Source organism: Rhamphochromis longiceps, linkage group LG5 (assembly GCF_057381845.1).
Source record: "Rhamphochromis longiceps isolate RC_006_pf linkage group LG5, R_longiceps_female_GT1.1, whole genome shotgun sequence".
In the NCBI taxonomy this organism is placed as follows: domain Eukaryota; kingdom Metazoa; phylum Chordata; class Actinopteri; order Cichliformes; family Cichlidae; genus Rhamphochromis; species Rhamphochromis longiceps.
This window is the reverse complement of record NC_140561.1, coordinates 23,703,766-23,729,024: the sequence shown is the minus strand read 5'-3', so window position 1 is coordinate 23,729,024 and position 25,259 is coordinate 23,703,766. Positions and strand designations below refer to the sequence as shown.

At 38.8% G+C, this 25,259-nt stretch overlaps 2 protein-coding genes across 2 annotated transcripts in view; both read right to left on the bottom strand.

Moving 5' to 3' along the window:
* The window catches only part of iars1 (isoleucyl-tRNA synthetase 1), a 64,910-nt gene that overhangs the window by 36,800 nt on the left and 2,851 nt on the right, over positions 1-25,259 (bottom strand). Inside the window, exons 3-11 of the mRNA XM_085406750.1 lie at positions 21,343-21,499; positions 21,123-21,242; positions 20,791-20,873; positions 16,470-16,587; positions 16,185-16,332; positions 9,518-9,605; positions 7,867-7,927; positions 7,571-7,666; positions 5,957-6,079 (exon numbers count right to left, since the gene is read on the bottom strand). Coding sequence (XP_085262876.1) covers positions 5,957-6,079; positions 7,571-7,666; positions 7,867-7,927; positions 9,518-9,605; positions 16,185-16,332; positions 16,470-16,587; positions 20,791-20,873; positions 21,123-21,242; positions 21,343-21,499 — 994 coding nt within the window. The remainder of the gene's footprint in view (positions 1-5,956; positions 6,080-7,570; positions 7,667-7,866; positions 7,928-9,517; positions 9,606-16,184; positions 16,333-16,469; positions 16,588-20,790; positions 20,874-21,122; positions 21,243-21,342; positions 21,500-25,259) is intronic.
* Positions 3,175-5,843, bottom strand: vimr1 (vimentin-related 1). Its single transcript, XM_085406751.1, has one exon. The coding sequence runs from the start codon at positions 5,128-5,130 to the stop codon at positions 3,997-3,999; it is 1,134 nt and encodes a 377-aa protein (XP_085262877.1). The 5' UTR covers positions 5,131-5,843; the 3' UTR covers positions 3,175-3,996.

Here is a 25,259-nt window from a genome sequence, read left to right as displayed (position 1 = left end):
CACAGAATAGGGCTGAAGAGCCACATGTCAATGTCATATAGGGTCAAAGATTTCAGCTGGCTAGGCATGGACAGATGTGCGCATTTACACTTTAAACTACAGCCAACTGTCATGTCACAGCATACTGAAAGAGTCTGGAGTAGTACATCTGTACATCACAGCTGCAAGGTGAGAAGTTAAAAAATCCATGGAGATCTGCCAGTGCTCTTCAGCTCATTTCAAAGTTAACTTTTATAAAATCACTGTAAGGTTTGCTCTTTGCACCCATGCACAAAAATTAATTAATCAATTAATGAATAAGCATCTAACAGTAATCACACTTCAGATCATGCAATAATTGTATCTAGTTGAATGAAAACTGCAGTGAACGTTTTGTGTTTTTAAGTACACTATTTGTGTCATATCGTCTTTTTAAAAAAACCTGCAGTACTGTTTTTTTCCACAATAAATAAATAAATATTACATAAATACAATATCTCAGCACTGTTAAACATTTAATAGTAAAAAATAAGTGGCACAATGTCATTTTATGCACTGTATAAATTGACAGAATTAAATCGAGTCCTTATTATCCTTATCCTTGTATATAGCATTCGTATTCTTGTATATAGCATTCGTATTCTATTTTTATCTTATTGTATATTTTTATTCTATTTTATTCTACTGTATATAGTATATTATTTTATTCTATTCTGTACAGCTGTGTACTGTATTTATTCTTATTGTATTCTAATTTTTGTGTCATAACTTTTGCACTGTCCACTTCCTGCTGTGACAAAACAAATTTCCCACGTGTGGGACTAATAAAGGTTATCTTATCTTATCTTATTACAGACCACAGAGAGTATAAAGGACAGACATAGCTTCTGGGCAAGACAATATATGTCACCGTGGAAAAGCCTTAAACGTGCATTGTATCAATCTATGACCACCAGATGGAGGTTGCAGCAAAACTTCTCGTCCTATACAAGTCTACGAGAAAACAGCTGTCTATCCTGGCCTCTGTAAACACTTTCCTCTTGACCTTAAGGGCTCAGTCACTCATTTTGGATTATAGTGAATAAAAAAATTAAGTCAATTTTGTAAATCTTGGTCATATCTGGCAGCAAACTGGAGGATTATCTGTGTTATGAAGCTGTGCATTCATTGGCTAATGAGAGCCACTCACTGGCTAATGGAGATCTACTGAGCATGCAGTTTCACAGTCTCTTCCCCTCCTCTTCACATCTACTGTTTGCTACCAAGAAGATGACTGCAGCTTCGAAGCTGGACTTCACAAACCGACAGGTGACAGTTGCGTCCATTTTTTATACTGTCAAGGTCACCATACAGTGGACAATAGTGAAATAATTTAAAGTTTAGTTCTATCAATTAAGGCTGCAGTAATTCATCGAGTAACTTGAATAATTTCATTATAGAAAGTCATCGGTGCAAATTTCTTTGCTTCGAAAGATCTGTTTAATCCACACCTCCATAGCACTCAGTTGTCACCATGTGAGCAGTTTAATGTGGAGCCAGAGTCCGTCTACACAAAAAGGATGAAGAGCAAAGAGGCGGAGCCTTTATTCAGGCAGGCACTGGTGTATTTTTAAAATGGAAACCTGTGAATAGTTCATTTTGAACAACTGTTATTTCTCATTAATAAGCCAAAAATACGTTTTTCTCCAATTACTCGAAAAATTGAAGAATTAATCGATTGAATACTCTATTACTGAAATAACTGATATCTGCAGCGCTACATTATATTATGCTCCATAGTATTATATCAATAATAACTGTCTCTACCTAACATATTTCACATATCCTAATAGCATGTTATTATGGGATGTTTACTGAGCAACTTTCAGTTTTTACATTTTATTTCTTAGAAGATTTTCAGTACACTTCAGGGCTACCATACCTTTAATACTTGGTGAATAGACCTTGATCAGGGGAATTCTCTGGAAACTTCAATATGAGTATGACTTTTCTTGCAGAAAATCCAAGGTAATTTTGCAACCAAGGCCAGTCTACCCATACAACTATGAAAAATGGAGCTCAGTGTTTATGGCAAACAGTCTAATATGGGGTCTTATCATCCCATATTTTATGTCCCTCTAGCCAAGTGCAATTCACAGGATGCTCATAGATACGACTTTTCAGCAAGTGCTTGGCAGGTGGCCGTGACCTCTTTGCAGAGAGTTCCCATGCCAGCCTCCCACCCCTCTTTCACCCAGGGATAAATTTTGTTGTGTCCTGACCCATGCTCATTAAAGCATGAAGATACACCTGTGATGTGCACAGGAAAATTGGCACTGAGAGAATGAAATAATTTCACCACCTGGCCAATTCAACATAAATAAGACTTAAGCAGTATGTTATAAAATTACTCACATGCATGTGATTTCTTTGTAATTAATCTGCATCTGATTTAAGGTTCCAAAACGCTCATTTATTTTCTGTTTGTGCATCTTACTTACCCCAGCTACACAACCAAACCCAGTTTGCACAGATGAAAAATAATATAGGGTGAAAGTTTAGATTTGCATAAAAGTTAGTCCCGTTGTGACACCCACAGTATTTACAGTTTATTTACAGGATAATGAAGAATAGAAAATAGCAAAAAAAATCCAAATTCAGTGGGCTTGACTTGGTCAGATGCTGCATTTTATCACCTTTATAGAGAGATTGCTATAAATGATGAAGGAGGACTGTGAGAACATTATTTCTAAAGAAACACCACATGAGCCAAATCTATTTCTGCATCGTTTGAATTTGTAGTAAATCATAGTAAAAATCTGGGTTTTCTTAAGTGCAAGATAACGGTCCTAACCCGACCCTGCCCTGACACCTCCAAACAAACAGACCAAATTTTATGCTCTGAATAACAAAAATCATGTGAAACCTATCCACTAAAAGAAGAAAAGCAAATTATGCATTAAAAAAAAGACTCAGTCTTCCTATTAGGACTTTGATAAGAACTTGAATGTGGCAAATAATCAGAAACACTCTTTGTAGTGTTTATATTTTTGAATTGCTATGAAAAACAATTTATCCTTTTTTTATGAATGCTATTTTATCAGGGAAAAATTGCGTGAGGGATTAGGTTTGCTATGTATTAAATGGGCATTTGTTTGTCTACTCAATTTATTATTTGTAGGAAAAGACAAATTAGGAAATGACAACATGTTAAAGAACATTCATTACTAATATTTTGTATGCACACACTTAAATCTTTATTAAATTGGTCAACATTAGTGTGAATGGTCAACAGTTTTGTCAAAACATTCAGAATTAACTGGAGTTGCTGTAAAGATCAGTCACAATACTACGATTATATATTGCTTTGCTTGAGTTGAGTGTTTCATTTAGAAGACAGACGGGTCCAAAACCTTCATAAAGAGAGACAATGATGGCAAAAAGTGACAAACTGTAGCAAAGGGAAGTGATAACAGAGAAGGTACAACAGTCTTTTCTGGGAAAAGACAGAAGATAAATTTAGCAGGGGTACTGCATAAGCATGAGCAAAGGAAAGCAACGAGGAGAAATGAGGACTCCAAAAAAAAAAAACCCCAAACATTCAAGAGTTATAGGAAGGCAATGAATAGGAATGAAGATCATTTTGAGAATACATAAGGAGAATATGATCACAGACAAATAAGGAGTAGGAAAGGGCTGGGTCTTATATCTCAATAAACTGTTAGGGGAAATCCAAAACTACACAAGCATACATATAAGATTACAAGAATAGATCAAAACTCTTCCTTATATGATGCAGGCAGAGTTCATGTCAAAAAATATGTACCCAAAATTTATAACACCTGATTAGTGGAGTCATGTCTAGGCAAAGTGTCAGGAGAGGTGTTGGCATCTGTGCTCAGAAAAACACATTTTTAAAAAGCCCGCAGAAAGAATAAGGGTAAGAAATAGAGTGAACTGATCTTGAAACTCCATGATACTCTGCGGATCCTCTTTGTGACCATTCTTTAAACTCGCCGCTGATCCTCTCCCATGTAATTAGACATCTTTGGGAATTCCCAACCTCTCCTCTTCTCCTTCCAGCAGCTTCCTGTAGGTTGCAATCTCTGCATCCAGCTTGAGCTTAATGTGCAGCAGTTCCTGGTAGTCTTGGAGATACTTGGTCATCTCCAGTTTGGTATCACAGAGCTGAGACTCCAACTGAGCGATGACGCTGTCTAGGTTCCCCACCTTATCCATGTGGGAGATCTCCATGTCCTCCAGCTGCTGCTCCAGGGCGGCATTGCGAGCCCTCAGACCATCAATCTGATTCTGAAGATCTGTCACCTGGTTGTGGAAGGTGGTGATCTCCTCTTTCATGGTTTTCATGTGTTCTTCATGTTTGCCAGCATGGTCCTTGAGATTGTCAAACTTGGTCTTGTACCACTTCTCTGCTTCTTGGACATTGCGAGCAGCAACAGCTTCTATCTCTGCACGCATGTTACGCAAATAAGCAGCCAGATCAGGGCGATCGCCATCCATCTCAGCACTAATTTTTGAGTCCTCAATCTGCTTCATGAGGTCAGCCACTTCTTCATCATGCAGCTTCTTGAGAAACTCTATTTCGGCCACCAGTTGTTCTATGCGCTTCTCCAGCTCAGCCTTCTGCAGCGTGGCATTGTCAACATCTTGACGAAACTCCTTCAGAATCATTTCTGCTTCTTCTTTAAGTGCCAGCTCCTCCTCCAGCTTAAGTCTCCAAACTTCTACTTCTTCTTCGATGTAGCCACGTTCAATATCAGCTGCTCCCTTCTCATTAGTCAGGACCTCAATTAGCTCTCGCACCTCTTTAAATTTGAGCTCGTATTCTTCTCCGATGCCCGTGGGGCCTCCCTTATAGCGGCTCTGCAGGGCAGTTAGCTCAGCTTGAAGAGAAGCATTTCTCTGTTCGAGTGCCTGAACTTTCTGAATGTATCCTGCGAACTTGACATTGAGTTCCTGCATTTCCTCTTTCTCATTGGCATGGTGCTGATGTATCTCTGTGCCCACCTCGATGGCAGTTCCATGATAACCCGAGCGTCCCCGGCTGTCATAAGAAGCTCCACGGCACCGGGAAGGTGACGGACTTTGAACTCTCGCTCTGCTGGCACTGCTAACTTGCAGACTTTTCTGGCTGTAAGATGCAGCTCTCATGTTGTGTAAGATACCGGCTTTGTTTTTCAATTTACAGAAGAGTGGCTGCTCTTTTGGCTTCTTGTGTAGCAAATATTGCGACTGACAGTCCCCTAGACTGTCTCTGAGTTTTTATGCAGTAATAAAGAATGTCTCAGACACCCTTGAAACTCACGCTACACTTTAACACATTTCAAAAGTGGATTATGACTGACTTTCGGAGAACTGTGGCTGCACACTCTTTATTAGCTAACGCTGTATTGTTAGTGGCCAGGCAGGTCACTCCCTGGCCTTTGCACCAGGATGTGAAATAGTGATGAGATCATATATGAATGCTCTTTTTAACTCATTATTCTCTTAGGACTCTAGTTGGGTGTGACAGACTTGAAGAGGCTATCCAGTGCGCTGGTAAATGACAATGTGCTTTGGCAGCAAGTTTTTCCAGAAGACTGCTCTGACACAGATTCCCTCAACTTCACATTTAGACAGTTTGAGTTAAGAATTAGTTAAAGGTAAAACATTTTATTGCAAGTATAGCTAAAGAGAATATATCTAAAGCATATTTCTAAAGAGGACTAACAACAGAAATTTGGCACATATCATGAAATCTTTTAGAAAGAGAAAGTCTATTAAGAAAAGACGCATTTCCAAGATACAAATGGAGGAAATCGAGAACAGTTGAGGAGTGTGAACTGATAAGGCAGAAAATGAAACACTGAATTAATCCAGCTATCAATAATGTTTAAATATTTATCATGTGTATCATATCAGCGGCTCCTATTGTGGGTAGAATACATGCAATGTTTGCTAACCTAATCTGCATGTAAATGCATGAAGTGTCACTCACTTTGACATACTGTCCCACAAAGTCAGTGACCTCTGAAGTGAAGCAGCCCGAGGCGTCCACAGGGCAGATAGGAGCCTGGTCCTTCTGGATGATGTTGTATTCAGTGCACACCCTATAATCATCCTACAGAGAGATATTACAGTTTAGAGATGGGTTTGTCTGGCATCTTTATTATCAATACAGTCTTCTGTATTAAACCTTTTCACGGCTGTTTTTCTTAGATTTATAGTATACATATTATTTATTATTTTACAAATACAATTTGCACTACCCTCTTGCACAATGTCAACTACAGTTTTACTTTTGTTTTTTTTCACTGTATATATAAACTTTTGCATTGCCTAGTATAAGGCCCTTATGCAGTGCCTGCGGCACTTTTAAGTTAACTCTTTGTTATTTATCCTGCTGCTGTAACAAAATAATTTCCCTTGTGGGATCATCTAAAGTATCCATCTATCTATGCTTCCATCCATCCATCTAATCTCTCTCTGTGTGTCACAAATATCCACTTATAACAAAGTCACATGTAATGAAAATGTAAATGAAATAAATTAGAGTACACAATCTTAATGTTGATCATTTCATCTTAAGCTCACTTTACAATTCCATTACTGCATATAGGTGCAACCAAAAGTGAACCCAGTTTCGACAGTGTAAAGATATGTTATGACTCCATATTAAATTCCTTGTTGAGCTGGATACTTTTTTGCAGTGTTGAAACAAGCACTGCTGGTATGTGACAGCTATGCATGAAAGATCTGAGCACTGTCCGGCTGCAGATGTAATTTGTATTCAAACAGCCTGTCAAAACCCAAGACAGATGTGTCACATGGTCATTTCACATCTAGTCATACAATACAATTTGAAGAACATAAATTGACAGTTCTTTCCCTTTTACTGTACAACTTCAGAGCTAATGTGCTTGTTTTTGATATGGTATTATTAACTGAAGAAGATCTTTTTCATTTTTTTTGAAAATCAAAATTATTGTGACAACTAAGTAAATTAAAAAATTAAATGCAGATTTAAATGAGATGCTAACTACAAGGGTGTTGTTAACAGTTCAGAGATTGCTGTACAGAAAGCTAAGACAGTTGGTTGGTATTCCAAGCTGGCTATAGCCACTGGGGCACTTGTCTACCCTTGGCAAGGCCATCTAACCTATTAGCAATGACCCAATACATCTGATAGCACTACTGCATTGGACTCAATACACTGATACCATAGCACTCAAAACAAACACTCCTCGACAACAATATACCTCAACTTGAAATGAATTTGAAAATGTGTGTGCTCATTTCATCTCATCTTAAATGCATACATTTAATTAAAAGAATTTAAATTATCAGGCAAGAAACACAGCATCCTACATCAGATAAAAACACCCAATAAATCCACATAAGATGTTGACGCTCATAAGATAATTGTTTAAAATAGCATCCCAAGAATCTATGAACTCATCAGTTGAACCTTTAATTTTTCTGCTTTTTATGATTACTACAAACCAAGAGCAACACTTCTTTAACATTTAATTTTACTTTTTGCAGCTCCCCCTTATGTAATGAGCATTGCATGTTGTCACAGTTGCATGATTTTAGAAAAGATCCTACTTACAGCTCCAAAATAAGGTGCCTGGTGGACCACTCCTGTGCCCTCTTCCTCTTTGACATAGTTATCCGTCAAAACCTGGAAAGCTCCTTTCTCTGAACACTGAATTAAAAAAATGACAAGATATTAGATGAAGGGTGAGGACAGGGTGAGTAGTACAGCAACAATACAAACTCATGGATGCATTTAGATGTAAATAGAGGTGTCACTGTGCTGTGTTAATTAAAGACAGGCATACTGTTTAGTTTCTGAAAAACATTAGACATAACTGTGAAACAACCAGGAAGAAAAACTGTACTAACCTTTGCAAAGTACTGGAAAAGAGGCTTGTATTTTTTCCCTTTCAGTGTCTTACCAGGAAATCTAAAAAGCAAATAAAACACTTGAAACCTTCCTACAATAACTTTAATTCATAATTACTGCAGACACAAACCAGCAGAAACGCTGTACCATCACAGCTTCACAGGACAAAAGACGTTTCCTCATATTGATTCCACTTTTTAAATCCAGACACCAGTTTGTTTTTCCGCACCAAAATCTTTCTAAACAGTGTCCCTCCAACTGTTGAGCTCGCACAAAATAAATGAGAAGAAAGGAGCAGAACAACATGTTGATGGACTTATCTCAGTCACCTTGAGCTAGAACTGTGAGCAGTAGCTTTATGTAATGGTGTTTAAGCCTTAGAAGCAGCGGAGAGTAATTTGAGGACGTTCTTAGCCTTGAATTTCACCTCTCAGACTCACACCAAAAAATTCAGACAAATCATCTTTACGATACAATTTTTATAACTTATCTCACAGTAAAGGACAGACGTTAAATGTTTTTCTTTTTAAAAAGGGAGGTGATTTCACTTGGTAAGGACAGAAATTGCCTCAGGATCTTTGTGAGATCTCCATTTAAGGGCTGCGTTCATATTGGCAGCTGAGACAGTCCTGATGCACCGTTTCTGTAATCATAGTTCAAATAAAGGCGTCTGTGTTTAAGGGTTTTGTCCTTGTGGAAGAAGAAGAGGAAGGACATTTTTTTTGTCTTGTTTACATCACCGGTTCACTTATCTGATATACAGGATGAGAGGGGATAAATCATGCCTAGAAATTTGCTCCATCAGGTTTCAGTAAATTCTGTAGTCTTTATTCACTCACTTGTTTTCGTCATCTCACTACGCTTTATTTTTTTCTGCTATGTGCTTTCCCTGTGCTCCAGACTCATCCAGTGAGCTGAGAAATTGGAATTGTTCCCCTTTCTGCTGCAAAGAACAACACTTAGCTGGTAAAATACAACCTCTCCTAATCTGGCTGTTATAAATTTTAAAGTCATAACTCAACAAAAAACCTTTGACAAGAAACATTAAATACAAGTTTCTTACTCGTTGAAAAAGGCAGCAGCTGGGTTTCAAGTACAAAATGTTAACATTACATAAATAACTATAATTATATAATAACAACTATATTTCCAAAACAATCATGTATTGTTATCTAGACTTTCACTTCAACTTTTTCCAATTAAATTGAGACTAAAAACAAAAAATAAAAATCTAGAAATGCTTCAGTAACTACATAACACAACGCGGTTTGTTTCTCTTTATTGCTTTTCAGAAGCATTTGTCAGCTGAAACAGCTTTAATTTTGGAAAGCAAATTAAGGCAACTAACGTAAGTCATGACGCCAGCAATCAGGGCACAAATCTAGAAATGCTACTAACAAAAAGAAACAGCAGCTGCTGGCTCGTATTTTGTGTACCCTTTATTCACAGCTCTGGTTGCTAGCTGACTTCTTGTTAATAAAGTAGGACTGTATTGTACAGTATTATTCACCTAAGGGAAATTACTTCCCCAGTAGCTCAGCAACAGACCGCTGCACTTTGGTGCCAACAGACTGAAGTGTGCACATTTTTAAAAATTTAATCCTTTGAACTTTTTATCTTTTTCTTCACTTATATAGCTTTTGTACTCACTTGTCAAGGATAGTGTACTCGCTCTCTGACTTAAACAGAGCCCCCAGTCTTGCCTCCATCATGATGTAGGTCTTGTGTGTGGTATTATCTAAGAGACAAAATAGAAAATCACGTTGGTTTTTGGGTTTTTTTTGTAATTTTCTTGCTTTTTTCCCCATCACACCTATAGAGAGCATCAATCCAGATAAATCATTAACCAAAGACTCCTTTTACCAATAAATTTGCTACTGTTAAATGTAGGTGCACTTTAACCACAAACACTTTCAACACTGACAAATTTTTAGTTTGTCTACATCTGAAATGGATCACAAATGGTCATTCATTAAGCAAAGAACCTATAACAGCAAACTTCATATCTTTAGGCGTGCACTGCTGGTCAGCAACAAAGATTTCTGAGGATGTAACTAGTGCATTTTCTTCACGTGTAATAACACTATTAACATAAACATCTTTATTTTTTACTTAACAGTCATTTAGAGCATTGGGGATGTACTCCTATAACTTCTAATTAATACACACATAATAGACAATTACATTTTTTCACACTAGCTTATGGCAACAGACTTTTTACTTTCATTGCTCAGTCCTCTCAATAGTCCAGAACACAGCAGCTAGGTTGCTAACAAATTAGCCGATGGCCACACATCACCTCTGTTCTTGCTTTTTTTCATTAGCATCTAAAAGGAAAAAAGGAAATTCAGAAATGCACTTAAAAAATGTTTTTTAATTACATATAAAGCCCTACACGGCCAGACTCCTGTATGTTTAACGGACCTGTTGAGACCTTATTACAGCGATCTGCCTCACCAGTCACCAGCTCGGGGCCTTTTGACTGTTCCACACTGTGATCGCTTAATCTTAAACCTCTTAATCTTTAATTTTGGCTAAAATTCATAATAAATGTACATAAGTACGTATGTATAAACAGATATAAGAACTTACGCTTGACTGTGTGCAACAGCTAGTTATTTATTTTTTTCCATCATTACTCATTCCCTCCTTTTTTTTGTGATGAAAACGTGGCTGTTTTCAGCTCTTCATCACACCATCTTTGAACATTTAGCAAGTCCAGAGCAGACCCATAAATTAGATAAATAGAACTGGGGAAAAAAATAAATGAATAATAAAAAGATACGACAGTGAACCTGGTCCTCCAGTTGCTCAATCTCATAGTATAAATAGCTAAAAATGAAACCAGGTCCCTGTTGCATTTTCCCCTTTTTCCATATAGTTTTGAAATCTCGCAGTATGTATAATAAAAGGGGAATGACAAGGCAGATTTCTATGATGTGATGCGTGGGGGGTATCCTGGTGATTTTTCAAAGGCTGTCATGTAAATAGCCACAGCAGTATGATTTATCTTTATTGACCTGAATTTCAGGTGATGATAAATAGCAACTCATCCAACATGGCTCAGATCCATTCGTCTCATAGCTGTGCTGTATTCATGTCTGAAGGTCCATTTGTGAATAATAATAGTAACAGTGATGTAACATCTTGTTTCTGATAGGGTCCATTATCATCATCATAATAATAATGATAGCTGTCATACAGCCATCACTGAGGGGGGAGAACTGAACCTTCTTCTACATACAGCCAAAAACAGATTGTAAGAAACATAAAAAGACGAGTCCCCAGTAACAGCAAAGATGACACTTGTGAAGAGGGCAAAAACCAAATGGCCTGAGACACTGAGACACAAAAAAGAGCGACAAGAGGGCAGCATCAATAAAAGATGTTTCTTCCCCTCAGTCGTGTGACAAATGACTGCACAGTTCAGACCTGCTGACAGCCCCCAACTCAAACAGCGACAAAAGCAGCGAGGGAAACAGGCAGACGTTAAAAGAGACGGACTGAGAAGGAATAAGCACAAGGAAGGACGAAAACAGGTGGATTTGAAAGCAAAGAAAGCGCTAAGAAAAGAGTAGGAAGAACTGGGATGAAGATCGAGTGAGTGAACAAGGAGAGATAAAAAGAGACTGAGCTGATACAAAAAAAAGACCACATTCATTGGTATTCCAAGGCGGTCTCCCATGCAGCACAGGCGGTGCAGTAATGATAACAGACTGTGCTTCAACACTGCCCCCTACAGTATCATCTGCACTACGCCAAAGTAAAAGGAATCTAGGTCATCCTTTTAAAAACCCACCAGTTTCTCTCATAGGGAACCAAAACCTACAGCAGGAGGGTAACAGAAAAACAGTAGCCACCTCTCTTGAGTATCGTTTTTTTATATTTGAACAAGGACAAGGCTTTTTTTGAGTGGCCTGATTTGAGATTCAGCCACATTTTCAGGTTTGAGCTACACAATGTCTCTCGCACACACGCACCCCTACCAGCTAAAGCCAAAAAACACATCTTGATACATTAAAATAGGAAAAACAAGTGTTAATGCCATAAATAAACAATAGCTGATTTTTTTTCCAGAGGTTATTAATTATACATTTGCATTTCCTGTTAACATGTTGCTGTAAAATGATTTATACAGTGGGGCAAAAAAGTATTTAGTCAGCCACCGATTGTGCAAGTTCCCCCACTTAAAATGATGACAGAGGTCAGTAATTTGCACCAGAGGTACACTTTAACTGTGAGAGACAGAATGTGAAAAAAAAATCCATGAATTCACATGGTAGGATTTGTAAAGAATTTATTCGTAAATTAGGGTGGAAAATAAGTATTTGGTCACCTCAAACAAGGAAAATCTCTGGCTCTCACAGACCTGTAACGTCTTCTGTAAGAAGCTTTTCTGTCCCCCACTCGTTACCTGTATGAATGGCACCTGTTTGAGCTCATCATCTGTATAAAAGACACCTGTCCACAGCCTCAAACAGTTAGACTCCAAACTCCGCCATGGCCAAGACCAAAGAGCTTTCGAAGGACACCAGGAAAAGTATTGTAGACCTGCACCAGGCTGGGAAGAGTGAATCTACAATAGGCAAGTAGCTTGGTGTGAAAAAATCAACTGTGGGAGCAATCATCAGAAAATGGAAGACATACAAGACCACTGATAATCTCCCTCGATCTGGGGCTCCACGCAAGATCTCATCCCGTGGGGTCAAAATGATCATGAGAACGGTGAGCAAAGATCCCAGAACCACACGGGGGGACCTGGTGAATGACCTGCAGAGAGCTGGGACCAAAGTAACAAAGGTCACCATCAGTAACACACTACAACGGCAGGGAATCAAATCCCGCAGTGCCAGACGTGTTCCGCTGCTGAAGCCAGTGCATGTCCAGGCCCGTCTGAAGTTTGCCAGAGAGCACATGGATGATACAGCAGAGGATTGGGAGAATGTCATGTGGTCAGATGAAACCAAAGTAGAACTTTTTGGTATAAACTCAACTCGTCGTGTTTGGAGGAAGAAGAATACTGAGTTGCATCCCAAGAACACCATACCTACTGTGAAGCATGGGGGTGGAAACATCATGCTATGGGGCTGTTTTTCTGCCAAGGGGACAGGACGACTGATCCGTGTTAAGGACAGAATGAATGGGGCCATGTATCGTGAGATTTTGAGCCAAAACCTCCTTCCATCAGTGAGAACTTTGAAGATGAAACGAGGCTGGGTCTTCCAACATGACAATGATCCAAAACACACCGCCCGGGCAACAAAGGAGTGGCTCCGTAAGAAGCATTTGAAAGTCCTGGAGTGGCCTAGCCAGTCTCCAGACCTCAACCCCATAGAAAATCTGTGGCGGGAGTTGAAAGTCCGTGTTGCTCGGCGACAGCCCCAAAACATCACTGCTCTCGAGAAGATCTGCATGGAGGAATGGGCCAAAATACCAGCTACTGTGTGTGCAAACCTGGTAAAGACCTATAGTAAACGTTTGACCTCTGTTATTGCCAACAAAGGTTATGTTACAAAGTATTGAGTTGTATTTTTGTTATTGACCAAATACTTATTTTCCACCCTGATTTACGAATAAATTCTTTACAAATCCTACCATGTGGATTCATGGATTTTTTTTTTCACATTCTGTCTCTCACAGTTGAAGTGTACCTCTGGTGCAAATTACTGACCTCTGTCATCATTTTAGGTGGGGGAACTTGCACAATCGGTGGCTGACTAAATACTTTTTTGCCCCACTGTATATGGCTATATAAATATAATTAATTAACCCTCTAATTATTGCAAAAGTTTTGTATTTTTGCATTTAAAAAAATTGGGAAAAAATGCCTACTTTGTTTCATCAACTAGCTTTCATTGGTGTAGCTCTTTATACAACAGCCATGCAATTAATTAAAATGAATGGACTGAACAAAATAACAGCACCGCAAACTAAATCATGACAAACAAAAACAAACACTTTTTCTGAAACTTCCATTAACCCCTGTGACCTTCAAGAAAGCAGGATTTATTGTAAGAATGTTGAATTAGACTTCTGCATTAGTTTTCATTAAGAAACTGGAAAATGGGTTTGTGTACAGTATTGTTGTTCAGCAGAATAAAAACTGGATTAAGGTTGTTAAAAATGTGTCTTTTAACTAGTAAACAAAACATCTGTAATATATTAAATTGTAGTCTAGCTGTACTCTCTTTTTTTGCAGACTATAGGGAAAGTTTTCTGTTTAAAAGTTATTGCTTAAAATTGCAAAAATACTTTAATGCCTTTACTTTAATGCATGTTGGCCATTAGCACAAACACTCTTATGTAAGATTCTGTTGTTTAAACCTGAAAGGAGCAATTTAGGTGGGTGATTGTATTTTCACTTAAGGATAAATCCTGCATGATCATAACTGATGTTCATGCAAGTTACTGCCTGTGTGTTTTGTTTGAAGATAAAAACAAAGTTCCAGTCACACCAACACATTACGGGTCCATTATTTCCTACGGGTGCAATTTGCAAAGGCAGCACTCCTCTTCAGCTAATTTGTTCTTGTTTGTTCTTTCTGAATTAAAAGAAAACAAACATCTATCAGCTGATACTGTGGTCCAAAACACTAAAGCCACAAGGGAAACAAGATTTTCAGTCAGAAAAGTTTTGCCTCAGGCATCAGCATTTAAGCACTATCATTTAACAAAACTAGTTGTCCTGAGTGGTGCACTGCAAAGGAAGATTAATGGGTTAGAGTGGTATGTCGAGCCTGAAGCTAGAGTTTTCAGCAGCACAAAGGTGGCTGTTATTTGTTTTCTTTATTTAACCTGGCTAGATTACGAAACAACTTCACTAAACACAGCTGGCCTTAGCTGCCTTTAATCACCATGTTCCATGATTCTATCATGGCGATATGATAAGAGTGAGAGAAATTTTCAGCTGAAGGTTACATATGCTGAAATTGCTATGCCGTATACTGCTAATGTCACAAAATGAGACTGTGCAGTTAACAGTTCCATAAACTAAATGTGTCACAGTGCCACTGGAATTTATATGCATTCAGTAGATCAGTGTTTCCCAACCACTGTCCCGCAAGAAATGATCAGGTGTACCGTGGAAGATTATGTGGTTTCACCTGACTGGTACTCTAAGCGACCTGCGTGAGTAATGGGCAGAACAATTACATTCTCTTCCGCTAGAGGGCAGTACAACCTGTTGTTCCAATTAAATAGATTGCCAACTGCCAGTAAACAGAAGAGGACATGCTGCAAGTGAGATAACACTGAGCATAATAGCAATAAATAAATATTTGAAACGAAAAAGTAGTCAATCTGACCTGGGTCCTGGAGAAAATTTCAACCCAGATGAAGGCCCTAGCAAGAGTAGTGGTCAGAAGAAAGCAAAAAAAGGTATACTGGGGACAAACCGCTATGCCTGGTACATGGAGAAAAATCATCAATATGCTTTTGGTGACATTTTTGTTTGCCGTGTGATTTCTCTAATGTGAAATATGTGCCGTGGCTCCCAAAGGTTGGGAAACACTACAGTAGACGATACAAAAAATGAATACATTTGTTCTTTAGACTCTTAATTCTCCTTAGCCAAGTCTGTTTTAGGCTAAATTGCTGATAAAGCAACTAACGTCTATTGGCATTCATCACAGGGAGAAATCACTCACTCCTCACATAAAACAGAATCATTTTTGAATGCACTTCCACTTATACTCAACTGTATCAATCATTAAGAGCACATATGTCATGTTATCAATAAATGATAATACCAAGTATGCATTAAGTGGTAAAATAAATATACTGATCTACCAATTTACAAGATTAACTATTTTCTGCTGCATTCCTCGTTTACATTTTTACAGTTACAGTGACCTGCTCCTCTTTACTGTAGCATTTAGTAATTGGCTGAGTTAAAAAAGTGTAAAACCACTGATTGTAAGGAACGAGGTGCATAACTGCAATGACTTGAAGAAACAGCAACCCTTGGGGGAGACCGTGGCTCAGGGGGTTGGGAAGCGTATCTGTAACCGGAAGGTCGCCGGTTCGATCCCCGGGCTCTCTGTCCTGGTCGTTGTGTCCTTGGGCAAGACACTTTACCCTACCGCCTACTGGTGTTGGCCAGAGGGGCTGATGGCGCGATATGGCAGCCTCGCTTCTGTCAGTCTGCCCCAGGGCAGCTGTGGCTACAACCGTAGCTTGCCTCCACCAGTGTGTGAATGTGAGAGTGAATGAATAGTGGTATTGTAAAGCGCTTTGGGTGCCTTGAAAAGCGCTATATAAATCCAATCCATTATTATTATTGTTGTAGCACAAGATGTGTGCTATGTTCTTTGCTCACCTTTGACCTTGACATAAAGTAATTCTGGGTTCACACACAGGGCCAGGTTGCTCGGCAGTGTCCATGGTGTGGTTGTCCAGGCAATCAAAGCAACATCCTCATTCTCAACCAGTGGGAAGTTGACAATCACCGAGGGGTCCTGAACATCCTGGAGACAAGCATTAAGCATAGAAACAAGGTCAACTTTGTTTTAAGAAGTACAGTACCTGCACTTACAATAGAGGCAACAATAGCCGTGTTACATTACACCAGCAAATATGTAAAGAGGTAATGTTCTGTGCCAACCTTGTAGTTCTGATTGGCCTCAAAGTTGGACAAGGGGGTGTTGCAGGCAGTGGAGAAAGGCATAACTTTGACACCTCGGTACACCAGACCCTTGTCATACAGCTGTTTAAAAACCCACCTGAGAGAAAGAAAACAAACATTTTAAAATAAAGAAGAAAACATCAACTCCACAAAACGCAACAAGTTTCAAAGATTCTGTGTCTAGTAAGTTAAATTGCAACAGTTTCACACATGAATACATAAAATTGTTAGCTTTATCTCTCTGGTAACAGTTAAAAATCGTTCAGACTGATTTCCCACATAGCATTCATCAAATATGACAGAGCATTTATGAAAAGAGTCAGGTCATGGGCCAGTGGTGAGAAGAAATGAGAGAAGGTTAAGTTAAAGACCATTTTATATTCTCCCACAGGCTGTATTACTGACGAATTTCAAAACTTATTTTCCTGCTAAAGCCTTTAATTAATAACCAATATGAGTGCAAAGGGATGCTCATCCTCACTTCTCACAGGGAATCCATAGATATATTTTGCATCAAATGCATCATCTATTATCACCAGAGAGTGAATTCTGATGCAAGTATTACAATATATAACAGTGCACAAGCACTGCATACAAAGACATAAAGCTGGGACTTGCACTCTTCTACATTTATCTTAATATGCAATAAACTACGAAAGCTGTGCACAATGTTATGTGAACACAATGTTGTTTTGACTGTTCACAAACCTAAATGTGTAGAACAGAGCATATTTCCTGCCCTCAACATGGCTATTTAAATGTTACAGAGGAAGTCTTGACATTGAGCATCTGAAGGAAGAAAACAACTGACTAACACAAGCTAAACATGTTGCTTTTTTCACTTAATACAAGATATTTTGACTTGAAATAAGTGAAAAGAAATCTGCCAATGAAACAAGTGAAAATTATTTAGTTTTTCTCTAGTTACAAGATTCACTGTCTTGAAACAAGTTCATATAGCTTACTGGAATGTTGCTTTGTAGCTGATTTTGTCTTATTTTAAGTGTAATGAGATATTTTAACTAGAAATAAGACAAATATACTTGTTAAGATTTTGAGTGTACATGCAGAGGGCTCTATATCCATAAATAACTTTCATTTTCAATAGCGTGCAAATCTCTTGAGCCACACCTCATAGTGTTTGCATGCACTTTTGTCTTTAAACACAAAAGCTTAAAAGGTTTTGAATGAATTCTGATAAAACTTTGTAGGGGTGTAGAGTGGGGTAAAGTTACTTGTTAAATTATGTATTGTATCCACCAAGGTATTCAAGGTCAACTCAATAATTTGTTGGTTAAAAATTGACAAAAAGCCTTTTAGTTGTAGTTTCTTACACCTGCAAGTTGTCTGTTATTGTCAATGTTATGTTATGTCAAACTTAGAGGAGAACCAATTCTTTCAGATTCTTTGAGAAAGAGCAAATTTTAGATGAAAAATCGTGTATCTCAGCATGCTGTAAAGTTTTATGGAAAACCTGAGAGATGCATCTGTCCCTCTATCTGCTTTTCACTGAAGCTTCATCAGAAATGCTCTCAGTGGAAGGATAGCTGTCAAGAATCTACTCTTAAGGAAGGGAAACATAGAGAAAAGCCTGGGGTATGCCAAATTGCACAAGAACTGGACTGAAAATCAGTGACAGCAGGTCTGACTGAGTGAAGAATCCAAACTGGAGATTTCTCCTCATCAATATGTATGGAGGAGGTCAGGAGACAGATACAACAGTGAGTGTCTACAGTGATTTGTAAGACACGTGGAGGTTCTGCCATGGTTTGGGGTTGCATTTCAGCCAGTGGCATTGAAGAGCTTGTCGAAATTGATTGAACTATGAAGGCTGCAAAGTACTGTCACACCACCATGCAATACCACCAGTAAAGCATGTGATTGGCAACAGCTTCATTTTCATTCATTACAATGATCCCAAACATACTGCCCACGTAGTAAAAGCATAGATGGATAGAAAAAAAATCTGAACATAGAATGGAAAAACAAAATATTTTGAGTGTTCAACTGGAGTAGAAAAGCACTATAATAAGTATCCATTTACCATATCAGACAACATTACTGAATTGGTGTGGGATCACACTGACATAGAACACAACAGGCAATTGTTTAAATTCTACAACATAATGGTCAAGTCTCACTGAATGTATTTTGGGATTTTGCAGAAGCTGGTGCAACCAGATCAGTCTGATTACTTCGGTTGGCTAAAACAAACAACTGCACTGTCACAAAGCATGCAGAGAAAAAGAAACCAAAAACTCAAGAGTACAGCATATACAGTGGGGCAAAAAAGTATTTAGTCAGCCACTGATTGTGCAAGTTCCCCCACTTAAAATGATGACAGAGGTCAGTAATTTGCACCAGAGGTACACTTCAACTGTGAGAGACAGAATGTGAAAAAAAAATCCATGAATCCACATGGTAGGATTTGTAAAGAATTTATTCGTAAATTAGGGTGGAAAATAAGTATTTGGTCACCTCAAACAAGGAAAATCTCTGGCTCTCACAGACCTGTAACGTCTTCTGTAAGAAGCTTTTCTGTCCCCCACTCGTTACCTGTATGAATGGCACCTGTTTGAGCTCATCATCTGTATAAAAGACACCTGTCCACAGCCTCAAACAGTCAGACTCCAAACTCCGCCATGGCCAAGACCAAAGAGCTTTCAAAGGACACCAGGAAAAGTATTGTAGACCTGCACCAGACTGAGAAGAGTGAATCTACAATAGGCAAGCAGCTTGGTGTGAAAAAATCAACTGTGGGAGCAATCATCAGAAAATGGAAGACATACAAGACCACTGATAATCTCCCACGATCTGGGGCTCCACGCAAGATCTCATCCCGTGGGGTCAAAATGATCATGAGAACGGTGAGCAAAGATCCCAGAACCACACGGGGGGACCTGGTGAATGACCTGCAGAGAGCTGGGACCAAAGTAACAAAGGTCACCATCAGTAACACACTACAACGGCAGGGAATCAAATCCCGCAGTGTCAGACGTGTTCCGCTGCTGAAGCCAGTGCATGTCCAGGCCCGTCTGAAGTTTGCCAGAGAGCACATGGATGATACAGCAGAGGATTGGGAGAATGTCATGTGGTCAGATGAAACCAAAGTAGAACTTTTTGGTATAAACTCAACTCGTCGTGTTTGGAGGAAGAAGAATACTGAGTTGCATCCCAAGAACACCATACCTACTGTGAAGCATGGGGGTGGAAACATCATGCTATGGGGCTGTTTTTCTGCCAAGGGGACAGGACGACTGATCCGTGTTAAGGACAGAATGAATGGGGCCATGTATCGTGAGATTTTGAGCCAAAACCTCCTTCCATCAGTGAGAACTTTGAAGATGAAACGAGGCTGGGTCTTCCAACATGACAATGATCCAAAACACACCGCCCGGGCAACAAAGGAGTGGCTCCGTAAGAAGCATTTGAAAGTCCTGGAGTGGCCTAGCCAGTCTCCAGACCTCAACCCCATAGAAAATCTGTGGCGGGAGTTGAAAGTCCGTGTTGCTCGGCGACAGCCCCAAAACATCACTGCTCTCGAGAAGATCTGCATGGAGGAATGGGCCAAAATACCAGCTACTGTGTGTGCAAACCTGGTAAAGACCTATAGTAAACGTTTGACCTCTGTTATTGCCAACAAAGGTTATGTTACAAAGTATTGAGTTGTATTTTTGTTATTGACCAAATACTTATTTTCCACCCTGATTTACGAATAAATTCTTTACAAATCCTACCATGTGGATTCATGGATTTTTCTTTCACATTCTGTCTCTCACAGTTGAAGTGTACCTCTGGTGCAAATTACTGACCTCTGTCATCATTTTAAGTGGGGGAACTTGCACAATCGGTGGCTGACTAAATACTTTTTTGCCCCACTGTATTTGCAACTTAATGCCCGAATAGTCAGGACCTAACATGAAGTAATGGTTTGTGTGTCTGACACACATCATGCGTGTTGGTCTTATTTAATGACAAAGCACCCCCTCTCAGGATAAATCCTGCGTTCTGCCTGAGCTGTCAGATTTAGCCAGATAACAGCTACCCAAAACCTCAGAGACCCTACTTAGTCCCCATGAATATACAGATTCTCTTTCAGGTGCATTTCATTGATTTGCACTGCTCTTGGTAGATTCTGCTGCTCATTGTTGAAATAAACTGGCTGCATTTGTGTTCAGAAATTTGCACATTGCCAATCCAAAAGCACCCTTCCATAGCCCCACACCATGTTTTTGCAATTGCTGCAGTCAAAACAAGTCTTTATAAAAACGTGCATTTTTTCCCCTTTTTACATACATACCAGACAGTCTCCATGAACCATGGGTAAAGGGTCTTGTAGTCATTTTGGAAGTCAATCCATCGTCCCATTCGCTTTACTGAAGCCTAGATACAATTACAAACGCACGTGAAAATGAAAAGAACAAATTACCATGGTAAATATATGCAGGGCGATTTGTTATAGATTTTTATGATATGAATTTAGAGGTAACACATATTTACAACTACTTTAGAAGGTCACTCGTTATGCAGGCTTACAAATGGCAAGGAATTCACCACAACATTCAACATGAACCTAGCCCAACTATTTAGTGTAAACTGTGTTTTGCTCTTAGTCAGATACACTGGACTCACCTCCCACTCGTTGGAGTATCTCATTACAATGCTTCGGCATTGCTTGTTGTACTCAGCAATGCCCATTTTGGCCACATCTTCTGGTCCTTTGATCCCCAAAGTCTTATCAATCTCATACTCCTACATAAAACACACAGGATTTGACAAATACTAAATATTAACAGACCACATTGTAACATTGAATTGAAACATTAAAAAGACAGCTATGGCAAATTCTTACCACAGGTAGGCCATGACAGTCCCATCCAAAGCGCCGGTCCACATAGAAGCCACTCTGGTGGTAAAAGCGAGTAACAATGTCCTTGATGGTACCAGCTAAGATGTGACCATAGTGGGGTAGACCAGTAGCAAAGGGAGGTCCATCGTAGAAGGTGTACCTGGTTTGAGAGATAGGTAGCAAATGCAAATCTTGAATACTTCTATGTGGAACAGCATTTTTGTTAACTGGTAAAACAAACTCGCAACATGCTATACATTTATTTATACAGCACACAGCAAATAAATCTATCAATACTTAAAAGAAAAACAAATCATTTAAGACCAATAAAAATAATCAAATGAAAAGGCACAAAGTTTTAATATTTAGAGAATAATAAATCATAAAATAATAAGAGAGACACATTAGGGAGAATGACACTGTAAGTCAGAATCTGAGAAAGCTATTAAAAAGAGGTATGATTTCAGCTGGTATTTAAATACTATTAGTAGGTAGATGACCCAATTCCAGAGTTTTGGACTTGGGCTGTATGAGACAATCTCCGGTCAGGAATATGAGACAATAAGGAATTTGCAATTACTAAAATCTGCTTATCGCTGGAGTGAGCAATGTGGGACACAGGATATCTGAGTGAGATATCTAAGTGAACGACATGGGTCATAACCTGGATCATTTTCTTACAATCACTTATATATGAGTAATAATATTTTCACAAAAAGCCAGTGTAACGATTTAAAAACAGGCAAAATATGATCATCCTTCCAGGTACCAGTCAGGAGTCTAGGAGCTGCACTTTGACACACCAGTAATAACAACTGTGATATTAGTGTTTTTACTCAATTCAATATATAATGAATTACAGTAATCCAGTCTCCATGTAATTAAAGCATAAATAACCTTCTCACAGTTGCTGATGAAAATAAATGTTTTAACTTTAGTTAAGAGTGTAGATTGAGAAAAGCTTCCTGATTTGATCTGCAAGTCAAATTTGAAGAATGAATATGAAAATAACACAGATATGATCCTAAGCTATGAAAGAATAATGGAAAGTGTAACACTTTACTTTCACTTTGACTTTCATTACACTTTTTTTGAGAGCCAAGTTTTAACCTGAGGTAAACAACAGGTTATTTTCTTAACCACTTATCCAGTCAAGGTCAACGAGGGGCTGGAGCTGACTCCAAAAACAAACAAACAAACAAAAAAAAACAAACAAACATACAGATACAAGAAGAATATGCAAATTTCTAACAGAAAAGGCCCAGCTGATAATCAGGTTTGAATCTAGAACATCATAGCTGTGACGCAATGATAACACAGTATTTGTGCTTTCTGATATTATACTACCATACACCATACACACTTTTCATAGCTACCTTGTTTTTTCCAATGGACCTCACATGACTCAGACACTGGTAAGAAATAAAACTGGACAATCAGGAAATACAACTATTTTCTCTGGCTGTTACCTATGGAACGCCAGGACTGCCATAATGAATTAATTAAATACACCATTAAATAATTAATTAAATGTGTCAATAATTAATTAAAATTGGAATTAATTAATTAAATAAATAGTTATGACACATGTAATTAATTAATTATTGACACATTTAATTAATTATTTATGTATTTCACATTTTAATTAATTATTGACACATTTAATTAATTAATTATTGACACATTTAATTAATTATTTATGTATTTCACATTTTAATTAATTATTGACACATTTAATTAATTATTGACACATTTAATTAATTATTTAATGATATATTTATTTATTTCATTTTGGCAGTCCTGGCGCCTGGCTCTCGTCATGAAATAATTTTATCTGTCAGCCTCACCCATCAAACTCAGGGGGCGGGGTTAACGCTGCCCATGCAGCTTCTCTAACATTTGATTGGTTGCCGTGCAAAGTAAGTCAAAACAGGTCGATCCTAGATAATCGATTGCTTGTGTAGACTTGGGGCAGCCAGTTATCCCAGAATGCAGATCAAATCACAGGCAGCAATGGTGGTGGTGTAGTTTTAAAATACCCCGTTTTTCTGTCACCAGCTACACTTTTAACAGTGTTTTAGCCGCGAATGTCGCGCCGTATGTCTGGTCAGGTTGTCAACATAGAACATGTTTGCAAAAGTGCTCAGATGTTTTCAGAGATTTCACTAGCTCTGCTAACAGTTAGCATGCAGAGCGCACCGAGGGGGTACATTAACCGGTTTGTTTACATATTCCACTCTCCGTGTTCCACATGTTGCATTCGCAGATTCTCATTTTCACCGAACGATCGTCTCTTTCCGCCTGGTCTTGTGTCTCTGTGCTTCTGTAACATAAAGAACGAGCTGACATTTTTCTCACGAAACCAGCGATCAGCTCAGCAGACCCTCAGTTTACCTGCATGCATCCTCCTCCTCATCTGTCAGCTGTTTAACACCTGCTGCTAATTCAAGAAACACGCCTAGTTACCTGGTGATAGTCACAGTTTAACTGCACAAGATAAGTAAATATAGTATTTTCCCCGAGCGCAGAGCTGCTGGAGCTCGTTTCCTTACAGAGCACTTTATAGGCGAACCAGCTTTATCAGCGGCTGATGTCCAATCACCGGCACACAGCTTTCAAACCTCAGCTGAGTTTTAGCTCTCAGTGGTTAAACGCTGGACTTCATTCACTCAGGTTCTGTCTGTCGGGTCACGTTTACTTCGCTGTTTTATTTACAACTGAGCAAATCGGTTTGGCTGAGGTTAAAGTTACGTTTCATAACTGCATAGTTTCACAGACGTTTAATGGTTCACTGGCACATGTGTTAGACTGAACTATCATCTAAATATCATCTGTTTTTTAATAGTTATTCAACTGTATTCTAAGCACCAGCTGTCTGTTAGAATGTGATTTTTTTTCTCTCTCTGTTGGCAGAGGTATAAAAATGCGCAGGAAAATCTGACGTGCATGGCGAACTTCACCGACGATATTTAGGGAGGAATAAACACACATCAAACATAAATGAACCATTTGCCTGTCTCCATAATTGAGAGCATTTTCTCTTCTTATGTCAACACTCTCTCTCTCTCTCTCTCTCTCTCTCTTTTTTTTTTTTTTTTTTTTTTTTGCTTTTTCGGTCATGTTATGTTTACCTGTCAAAGGCTTGTTACAAACTATGAAACACATTGTGCAGACTTCTGGATGTTAGAAGAAAACGAATACTGCTCATGAATGAGACTAAAGGCAGGAAGGTGTCCTTTAAAACTAAACATGTTAATAGGACCTCCCTGTTTATATCATAGTTTAAGATATAGCACGTGTATTTCAGTAATAGCCTGCTGAGGCCACTATACGTGCTGGCCTCATATCAAATGTGAAGGCAGACTGAGTCTATGTTTGACGTTTGTTTATATCTAATCTTCCTTTTCAAACATTTAAACAGCAGCGAGTCTGCAGCTGAGGGAATACAAACTCAAATTGTCGGAACAGGTTTGCTCGTTTCTTGGATTCATTTGGTGATTTATTAAATGTATAACTGTTATTCTAATCTGCTGCTGAGTCTCTTACACTTTTCTTTGGTAAATGGTAAATGGCCTGTATTTATATAGCGCTTTTCTAGTCCCTAAGGACCCCAAAGCGCTTTACATATCCAGTCATCCACCCATTCACACACACATTCACACACTGGTGATGGTAAGCTACATTGTAGCCACAGCCACCCTGGGGCGCACTGACAGAGGCGAGGCTGCCGGACACTGGCGTCACCAGGCCCTCTGACCACCACCAGTAGGCAACAGGTGAAGTGTCTTGCCCAAGGACACAACGACCGAGACTGTCCAAGCTGGGGCTCGAACCGGCAACCTTCCGATTACAAGGCGAACTCCCAACTCTTGAGCCACGATCGCCCCGATGCTGTATATTTTCACGTCTCTGGAATAGTT